Genomic DNA, 10,730 nt, shown 5'->3' with positions numbered 1-10,730 from the left:
CTGGATTTGCTTTTTTGGAGTGTTGTTAAAAAAAACAGATAATCTCTTTATTACGGACAGACCGCTCCCCATCTTTACAACCTTTGAATATATCTGTTTTGACCATGACAGTTTACAATCTAAGGTAACACCAAGTAATATAGTCTCCTCAACTTGTTCAACAGCCACACCATTCATTACCAGATTCAGCTGAGGTCTAGAATTTAGGGAATGAATGTGCTTGTTAAACACAGCCAGTGTTTATTTTTTAGAATGTGTTTTACTTGTAGCCTAATCTGACTACTGCATTCATAATAACATAAGACTTCAACAACAACAAACTGAAGTTATAGGCTATTTTTTACATTGGTTTGCCAGCTCCAGGTAGACTACACAGGTGGCACAAATTGATTTGCAATGACCTGTGATATCGTAATATCAACATATTTATTGTATCAAATGGTAGCCTACAATGGCATATATATTAATAGACTACTTGATGGCCAACAGAGGCAAATGTATAATTCTCGACATTTAGCCTGTCAGTTTCATTGAGGACTTTTCCCCATAAAAAGAACCACGCGGGGGAGTTGCATAATTTACACTTCAAATGTCCACACGGGTAGCACCCGAGACACGAGAACTGAGCATGCGTAAAGCACTTGGCTTGATAGCGTTTTCTTTAAGCAGTCAACATTAGAATGCAGTTTAAACCACCTCCGAGCGGATTTGTGAAATGCGCACTAGTGCGCCCAAAGTCGTTTTCCAGTGCTGTATCTCCATTATTTCTTAATGTGCATCGGTTCTTTGGTATTAATATATCTTCTGGAAAAAGGTTTGGAAATAGGTGTCTCCATAATGACAATCTAAATAGTCTACCAACAACTGGTAAAAAAGTTGTCACAACGTGCACGCGGTGCTGCCCGCTCCTCTCGCTCACGTGACTTAGCCAATAACTGCAGATCTCTCTCAAAACACACACACCCCTCCGGCCCTCCCAACATTTACACGAGAACATGGCAACGCCGAGTGCATGCGCGCGCACACAAATTATACAGTGCAGATGGCTTGACCCATATTTTCTGTTTGCAATATTAATTGACCGCTCACCCAATCCACTGAGAAGACGTCAACTCCCATCCCCCGCCCCTTAGCAACAGAAGCAAGATGGCGGCGCCCAGTAACGCTGATCATTCTCCAGAGATATCGACGCCTTTAAAGATACCGAAAACAGAAGTGCCATCACCAGAATCAGAAGATTTGAGCGACAGCAACCAATATCATTCCAATCCCTCCACACCTAATCGATTCTCGCCTCTCAACGTAGGTTTGTCGATTTCTGGGAGCGCAGGCCGAAGTGGATCGGCCTGTGCATCAAATAGCTTCACCGCTTGCCGAGGGATGTCGTGGACCCCATCAGAAACAAACGCCCTTATTGCGGTATGGGGGAATGAAAGACTGACAGAGGCACGAATGCAGCAGCTGGAGGTTGCAGGCACCGTTTTCTCTGGAAAGGCTCCTGGTCCCGCAATGTACGAGCGGGTCTCACGAGCCCTAGCAGAGCTCGGCTACGAAAGGACCCCATCCCAATGCAGGGAAAGGATGAAGGTAATGGGGGACAGAGTAAGCATGTTCATCTATCACATAGCTAGGTAGCTAACGTTAGCCATCTGTCAGACTCTTGCTAGGGAACTTCGTGTTATGTTAATTCATTTTATGTTATCCAGGATGTTGTCATTGCTACCTTCCTAGCTATGCCCCATGACTAAGTAACGTTACCTTTCTAGAGAGCTATACAGAACAAAAATATACACGCACCATGTAAAGTCTTGGTCCCACGTTTCATAAGCTGAAATATAAGATCCCAGACATTTTCCATCTGCACAAAAAGCTTATCTCTCTCCAATTTTGTGCACATTTGTTTACATCCCTGTTAGTATTTCTCATTTGCTAAGATAATCCATTCACCTGACAGTTGTGGCATATCAATAACCTAATTTAAACAGCATGATCATTACACAGGTGCAGTTTTGTCACACAACACAATGCCACAGATATATCAAGTTGAGGGAGCGTGCAATTGTCATGCTCTCTGCAGGAATGTCCACCAGAGGTCTTGCCAGAGTATTTAATGTTAAGTTCCCTACCATAAGCCGCCTCAACATTGTTTTATAGAATTTGGCAGTACTGTATGTCCAACCGGCCTCAAAACCGCAGACCACATGTAACCATGCCAGCCCAAGACCTCCAAATACGGCTTCTTCAGCTGCGGGATGGTCTGAGATGAGCCACCCGGACAGCTGATGAAACTGGGTTTGTGCATCGGAAGAATTTCTTCACAAACTGTTAGAAACCGTCTCAAGGAAGCTCATCTGTGTGCTCGTCGTCCTCACTTGACCTGACTGCAGTTTGGGGTCGTAACAGAGTTCAGTGGGCAAATGCTCACCTTCAATTGACACTGGCACACTGGAGAAGTGTTCTCTTCACAGATGAATCCCGGTTTCAACTGTACCGGGCAGATGGCAGACAGTGTGTATGGCTCCGTGTGGGAGAGTGGTTTGCTGATGACAACGTTGTGAATCGAGTGCCCCATGGTGGGGTTATGGTATGGGTAGGCATAAGCTATGGACCACTAACACAATTGTATTTTATCAATGGCCATCACCTCATGTTTCAGTATGATAATGCATGGTCACAAGGATCGGTACACAATATCTGGAAGCTGAAAATGTCCCAGTTCTTCTCAGGCTTGGATGCTCACCAGACTTGTCACCTTTTGAGCATGTTTTGGATGGTCTTGATCGACATGTATGACATCATGTTCCAGTATCCAGCAACTTTGCACAGCCATTAAAGAGGGGATGGACAACATTCTACAGGCCACAATAAACAGCCTGATCAACTCTATGCAAAGGAGATGTGTCACGCTGCATGAGGCAAATGGTGGTCACACCAGATACTGAATGGTTTTCTGATGCACGACCCTACTTTGTTTTTTGGTATCTGTGACCAACAGATGCATATCTGTATTCCCAGTCATGTGAAATCCATATATTAGGGCCGAATGAATGTATTTCAATTGACAGATTTCCTTATATGAACTGTAACTCAGTCATCTTTATTGTTGCATGTTGCGTTTTATATGTTTGTTCAGTGTAGTAATGTAGCGAGATAATGTAACCAGTTGCCCTTCCCTGAGCTAGATACAGTTGAAGTCGGAAGTTTACATACACCTTAGCCAAATACATTTAAACTCAGTTTTTCACAATTCCTGACATCTAATCCAAGTAAAAATTCCCTGTCTGTGAAATGTCAGAATAATAGTATAGAGAATGATTTATTTCACCTTTTATTTCTTTCATCACGTTCCTAGTGGGTCAGAAGTTTACATACACTCAATTAGTATTTGGTAGCATTGTCTTTAAATTGTTTAACTTAGGTCGAACGTTTTCAGGTAGCCTTCCACAAACTTCCCACAATAAGTTGGGTGAATGTTGGCCCATTCCTCCTGACAGAGCTGGTGTAGCTGAGTCAGGTTTGTAGCCATCTTTGCACACACACGCTTTTTCAGTTCTGCCCACACATTTTCTATAGGATTGAGGTCAGGGCTTTGTGATGGCCACTCCAATACCTTGACTTTGTTGTCCTTAAGCCATTTTGCCACAACTATGGAAGTATGCTTGGGGTCATTGTCCATTTGGAAGACCCATTTGCAACCAAACGTTAACTTCCTGACTGATGTTGCTTCAATATATCCACATAATGTTCCTACCTCATGATGCCATCTATTTTGTGAAGTGCACCAGACCCTCCTGCAGCAAAGCACCCCCACAGCATGATGTTGCCACCACCATGCTTCAAGGTTGGGATGGTGTTCTTCGGCTTGCAAGACTCCCCCCTTTTCCTCCAAACATAACAATGGTCATTATGGCCAAACAGTTCTGTTTTTGTTTTATCAGACCAGAGGATATTTCTCCAGAAAGTATTATCTTTGTCCCCATGTGCAGTTGCAAACCGTAGTCTGTTATTTCTATGGCGGTTTTGGATCAGTGGCTTCTTTCTTGCTGAGCGGCCTTTCAGGTTATGTTGATATAGGACCTGTTTTACTGTGGATATAGATACTTTTGTACCCGTTTCCTCCAGCATCTTCACAAGGTCCTTTGCTGTTGTTCTGGGATTGATTTGCACTTTTCGCACCAAAGTACGTTCATCTCTAGGAGACAGAACGCGTCTCTTTCATGAGCGGTATGATGGCTGCGTGGTCCCATGGTGTTTATACTTCCGTACTATTATTTGTACAGATGAACGTGGTACCTTCAGGCATTTGGAAATTGCTCCCAAGGATGAACCAGACTTGTGGAGGTCTACAATTTGTTTTCCGAGGTCTTGGCTGATTTCTTTTGATTTCCCCATGATGTCAAGCGAAGAGGCACTGAGTTTGAAGGTAGGCCTTGAAATACATCCACAGGTACACCTCCAATTGACTCAAATTATGTCCATTAGCCTTTCAGAGGCTTCTAAAGACATGACATCATTTTCTGGAATTTTCCAAGCTGTTTAAAGCACAGTCAACTTAGTGTATGTAAACTTCTGACCCACTGGAATTGTGATACAGTGAAATAATCTGTAAACAATTGTTGGAAAAATGACTTGTGTCATGCACAAAGTCGATGTCCTAACAAAGTTGCCAAAACTATAGTTTGTTAACAAGAAATTTGTGGAGTGGTTGAAAACGAGTTTTAATGACTCCAACCTAAGTGTATGTAAACTTCCGACTTCAAATGTAGATAGCTATCCGGTAAGCTGACTGGAAGTTTGCGGAAGATGGTTGAATTTTGCATCTAGTGCAATTGTAGAGAATTAAATATCCTCAGTTTAATTTCAAAGCAAAGGATTTCAGTCAATTATTTTTCAAATCTGGTGTATTTGTGGCATTGGATATGCCTATAGCTAGCCTAGTAGCTAACACAAACCTCATGCTCTTCCTCAAACATTTACACATCCATTATGACCCGCAGACGCTGCGACGGTGCTACAGCCGAGTGAAGGAGCACGGTGTCGGCAAGAGGAAGAGCAGCTACTCCATCGAGCAGCTGGAAAAGGTGTTTGGCCAGGGAGGCTGGGACTCCCAGATGTGTGCCCCCGTCCTCATCAACAGCAGTGGCCTGTACCAGGAGATGGAGTCTGACGGCAGCACCATGGAGGATTTCTCCCAGGAAGACTGGTGCAACCAGGTGCTGGCCTCGGCCTTCCAGGAGGGAGAGATGGAAACTGGTGAGTGGTGGTGATTGATTGTGGGGTTGACAAAAGTGGGCTATAGTGAAGTGGTCAGCAGACTTATTTTTGTTAAAGGGGTAGGTAGACTATCCAGGGTGCCGGTAGTTCTTACTAGGGGTAGTTACGGGACTGAAATGTTTGGAAGCCCTGTCGTTAGTATGCAGGCTATTCCTTCACTCTGTCAAAAGGAATAATGTAGGAGTTGGCTAATGAGGCCATATGCCTGTCAGGTAGCATTTATTGTGTTATTTTGATGTTGATGGAAAATACTGTTCATTTCTTCAGAGGAAACACAGCCACCAAAGAATGCCAGAGTCCTGCAGCTGCGACCTGAGCCTTCGGAGCAAGTCCAGTATGTATTTTTTTCCATAGAATGAATGATCCCTAATAACACTGTGTAATATGAATATAATGCCAAACTAAATGCTTCTTTTTTTTACTGCCAAGATGTGATATATTTGAAAAACAAATCGCTTACAGAAACTTGGTCTCTGCATCATTCAATGTCTAGTCTTCATCAAAATTAAGCAGCTGTTCTCATTACCAACCCTCCAATGGTTCCAACCAAATCTTGACCGGTCATTTATTTCTGTCCCTGTCAGGAAACAGGAAGTGATGCTGAACGTGGTGCGTATCCTGGAGTCGGTGCAGGTGAAGTGGGAGCACTTTCAGACGTGGACCGACTTCTCCCGGCTACACCTTTCCAACAAGCTGGCCATTTTTGGCGTGGGCTACAACACGCGCTGGCGTGAGGACATCCGCTATCACTACGCAGAGATCAGCTCCCAGGTGCCCCTTGGCAAGCGGCTGCGCGAGTACTTCAACCCAGAGAAGGCAGAGGGCCGTGTCATCATGACCAAAGTACAGAAGATGAACTGGAAGAACGTGTATTATAAGTTCCTGGACATCACCATTAGCGAAGCACGCTGCCTGGAACTGCACATGGAGGTGGACTGGATCCCCATAGCCCAGGCCAGGGTGACGGGCTGTAGCAACGGGACCTCCAAGTATCTCCTACCGGGGGGTATCCCCAAGACTTACGGCCTGTACGCCATAGGCTACGAGGACGTGGTGGCGGAGTTGCACTACGCAGGGGAGGATGAGGCTCCAGCCTCTCCACTGCAACACCAAGACACTGACCAGAGCTTGCCTCTCTCTGGGTCGTCGGGCTCCGGCGGGCCCGGGTCCGAGAGTGTGGTGAGGCCGGGGGGACGAGCGGGGGAGGGGGAGAGGACTGGGGCCAAAGTGACCTACTGCTACCTGGGCATCGCAGAGGAGAGGACCTTACAGCAGTGTCTGTTCCAGCACTTTCAGAGCTCAGGCAAGCACTACAGCCGCAGGGAGATCTCGGCCGTAACATGCTTCCTCCAGGGGAATTGCACCGGCCAGCAGACCAGGGAAGAGGGCCTCTCCTTGGGCCCTGAACATTCGGCCATATACATTAAATTTATTGAGGTGGAGCTAGATTTCCTCTCTGCTGGCTCACTGTTGGAATGTCTAGAAATTGCAGTTGGTTACTCTTTAAAGTACAACAACAAAGAGGCGTTGTAACGCTTGTTGTTTTGACTCCCATTAACTGAAGGATTGAACGGGGGCCAGAGGGACATGCAATATCTCTTTCCCCCAATTTAACTGCAGACCTGAGTTCAAATGCTATTTGAAATCATTTAAAATACTTCGGCTGGGCTTGATTGAGCTTGCCTTGGTCAATGGAACCAAAAGAAGAGTCACAAAACTGTTAACCCCAGCTGACACATTCGGCAGGCAATAGCAAACACAAAAGAATATTTGAAATAGTGTTTGAACCCCGGTCTGTGTACATGCTGTCTTATCAGGGGATGTGAGAGGGGAATGGCTACTGCTGAATGCATTTCCCTACATTGAGGATATAGCAGTGGACATGCAGTATATTTGTCACAAGAAGATGGTGTGCACTTGTTTTAAAACTGCCTTTACATTTCTTTGAATTTGGATGTCTATCGTCAGGTCTAAGGTGCCAGAAAAAGATCCCGGGATAAAGATCATGTAAGGAACTTGATCCAATTCTAATAGAGGACCTAGAGGGGCAATATGAATGAAGATATTGAATCTATCTCTATTTAGAAATATATATTTAAGAATATATATTGATGTTGTCAAGCATTCCAGCATTTATTAACATTATGAATTTCAAAGAAGTATGTTAATGTTTTGATATATATTATTGGTTAACCAGTGTCTTTGTGTATTTTTGTTTCCAGGTCACAGTCTTGTGTTTACATGTTTTGAAATTAAATAATAAACAGGGCACAGACCGTCATTTGCCACTCATTGAATAGTTCTAGATTCCAGTGGGCTCATTTGTAGGTGTTGGGTCCTTGTCTCTACATACTGCTATCTAGTGATGACCCGTAGGTCTTATACTTACCAACCTTCCTTGCAGGAGAGCCAATGCTTCATGCACCACTTCTGTCACTAGATGGCAGCAGATAGCCATAACTGAGAAGTTACAGGCATTGCGTTCTTAAACACAATCCAATGGTGAATATGCAGGTAAATGCCAAAGTAATGGAAACACCTGAGTAAATGGACACAAAGTATATTTTAAGCAGGTGCTTCCATACAGGTGTGGTTTCTGAGTTAAGTAAGCAAATAACATCCCATCATGCTTAGAGTCATGTATACAAATGCTGGGCAGGCCATAATTTTGTCTACCATGGCCATGCCTCCATAGAATGACAATGCCCCCCCCCCATCCACAAGGCATGAGTGGTCACTGAATGGTTTTATGAGCATGGAAAAGATGTAAACCATATGCCATGGACATCTCAGTAACCAGATCTCAACCCAATTGAACACTTATGGGAGATTCTGGAGTGATGCCTGAGACAGCGCTTTCCACCACCATCAACAAAACACCAAATTATCAAATTTATCATGGAAGAATGATAGACTGTTTACACAGGCATCCCAATTCTGATGTTTTACCACTAGTTGGTCTTTTGACCAATCACATCAGATGTATTCACATCAGCTCATTTTCAGTGCCGATCTGATTGGTCAAATGACCAATTTGTGAAAAAGGTCATAATTTTGATACTCTCAACATTATTTAGCATTGTTGTCCAAGATTTTAGGTGCACATTCATGAGAACTTTTGTATGTTTCTTCAGGAAAATGTGGTGAATTCAACAAAGGGTCTTCATAATGGCAGACCATGGAGGATGCATGTGCTTGAATCAAAGCTGCTACTGGCCAATGATGAACTCACCATGTGTCCACCTTTATCAGCTTTGAGGTTGAGTCAAGGTAGGTCAAGGGTCATTGTTTGTGTCAGTTGGAATACTACCACAATAAAACTAACCATAAGTACTGGTTCACATTGGGGTTTGATGGACCTAGACAATGGATGAAATTCCCTGTTAGTGTCTTCATTAAATATTTGAAACACTCAGACCATTGCTATTGTATGATATGGGCTACCAATGAACATGCACTACTGGTCAAAAGTTTTTAGAACACCTACTCATTCAAGGGTTTTTCTTTATTTCTACTATTTTCTACATTGTAGAAAATTAATGAAGACATCAAAACTATGAAATAACACATAAGGAATCATGTAGTAACAAAAAAGTGTTAAACAAATCAAAATATATTTTATATTTGAGAATTCAAAAGTAGCTTCCCTTTGCCTTGATGACAGCTTTGCACACTCTTGGCATTCTCTCAACCAGCTTCACCTGGAATGATTATCCAGCAGTATTGAAGGAGTTCCCACATATTCTGAGCACTTGTTGGTTGCTTTTCCTTCACTCTGCAGTCCGACTCATCCCAAATCATCTCAATTTGGTTGGGGATTGTGGAGGCCAGGTCAGCTGATGCAGCACTCCATCAATCTCCTTCTTGGAAAAATAGCCCTTACACAGCCTGGAGGTGTGTTGGGTCATTGTCCTGTTGAAAAACAGGTCCCATGATAGTCCCACTAAGCCCAAACCAGATGGGATGGTGTGTCGCTGCAGAATGCTGTGGTAGCAATGCTGGCTAATAAAATCACAGACAGTGTCACCAGCAAACCACCCCCACACCATAACACCTCCTCCTCCATGCTTTACGGTTGACCAAAAAGACCCAAAAGACAAATTTCCACTGGTCTAAATTCCATTGCTTGTGTTTCTTAGCCCAAGCAAGTCTCTTCTTCTTCTTGGTGTCCTTTAGTAGTGGTTTCTTTGCAGTATTTCAGCCATGAAGGCCTGATTCACACAGTCTCCTCTGAACAGTTGATGTTGAGATGTGTCTGTTACTTTAACCCTGTGATGCATTTATTTGCACTGCACTACAATTTCTGAGGCTGGTAACTCTAATGAACTGGGTCTTCCATTCCTGTGGCTGTACTCATGAGAGCCAGTTTCATCATTGTGTTTGATGGTTTTTGTGACTGCACGTGAAGAAACGTTCAAAGTTCTTGAAATTTTCCATATTGACTGACCTTCATGTCTTAAAAATAATGGACTGTCATTTTTCTCTTTGCTTATTTGAGCTGTTATTGACATAGCCCTATTTGGTAAAATACCAAGTCCATGTTATCTTCTGTATATCCCCCTACCTTGTCACAACACAACTTATTGGCTGAAATGTATTAAGGACAGAAATTCCAAAAATTGACTTTTAAGAAGGCCCACATGGTAATTGAAATGCATTCCAGGTGACTACCTCATGAAGCTGGTTGAGAGAATGCCAAGAGTGCAAAGCTTTCATCAAAACAAAGGGTGGCTACTTTGAAGAATCTGAAAAAATATATATTTTTGTATTTCTTTCACACTTTTTGGTTACTACATGATTCCATATGTGTTATTTCATAGTTTTGACGTCTTCACTATTATTCTACAATGTAAAAAATAGGAAAAATAAAGAAAAACCCTTGAGTAGGTGTTCTTAAACCTTTGACCGGTAGTGTAGGTGTTTGCCTCTTCTTTACCTTTAGTGAAGATGCTTTGTTTGCTTAAGCCTCTTCGAGATGGCAGCGGCTGTTTCAACCTCCCTAGTATTTAACTTCAATGCACATTGTCTTCTTAACAGGCTGCGGGCCCTGCCTTTGGCAGCAAGCCCTGTCTGTATGCGTTTTGTGGTTAAGGAGAGCGGACATTTGCTCAGGGATAGCCGAACAATGCCACAATGTCCCATAGTCGTCCATAACAGGCCACAACATTTAAATGTCCCAATTCTGAAAAATGATATCTAGAACAATTATGTATTGTTTAGGAACTCTGTCGGGGTCTCAACTTATTGTTGAGAGTTAGCATAGTATAATACACAAGGTGCAATTCCAGAATGTGGTTGTGTATTAGAAGTTTTTCTCTTGTTATGTCAGTCACACCCTTAGCGGATTTGGGAGAAAGTGGATGTTTCTAGTTTTCAGGGATACAGTATTTACAACCTAACTTCCCTTTCCCCTAGAAAAAAAACAGAAGTAGGGACCACAGATGGTTGGTGGTATA

General features: G+C 43.2%; 1 protein-coding gene across 2 annotated transcripts; it reads left to right on the top strand.

The window, feature by feature from the left end:
• The first annotated feature begins 585 nt into the window (after positions 1-585).
• msantd2 (Myb/SANT DNA binding domain containing 2) lies at positions 586-7,573 on the top strand. 2 transcript variants are annotated; one of them, XM_020484584.2, is made up of 4 exons: positions 586-1,587; positions 4,998-5,253; positions 5,542-5,608; positions 5,859-7,573. In XM_020484584.2, the coding sequence occupies exons 1-4, from the start codon at positions 1,147-1,149 to the stop codon at positions 6,805-6,807; spliced, it is 1,713 nt and encodes a 570-aa protein (XP_020340173.1). In that variant the 5' UTR covers positions 586-1,146; the 3' UTR covers positions 6,808-7,573. The 2 variants fall into 2 exon arrangements, with proteins under 2 accessions (XP_020340173.1, XP_020340172.1); XM_020484583.2 differs by having other exon boundaries at positions 612-1,602; positions 5,859-7,571.
• The last annotated feature ends 3,157 nt before the right edge of the window (positions 7,574-10,730 follow it).

The sequence above is a fragment of the Oncorhynchus kisutch genome, linkage group LG6, assembly GCF_002021735.2.
Source record: "Oncorhynchus kisutch isolate 150728-3 linkage group LG6, Okis_V2, whole genome shotgun sequence".
In the NCBI taxonomy this organism is placed as follows: Eukaryota; Metazoa; Chordata; class Actinopteri; order Salmoniformes; family Salmonidae; genus Oncorhynchus; species Oncorhynchus kisutch.
The sequence above is the reverse complement of the archived record's forward strand: the minus strand, read 5'-3'. Positions and strand labels throughout refer to the sequence as shown.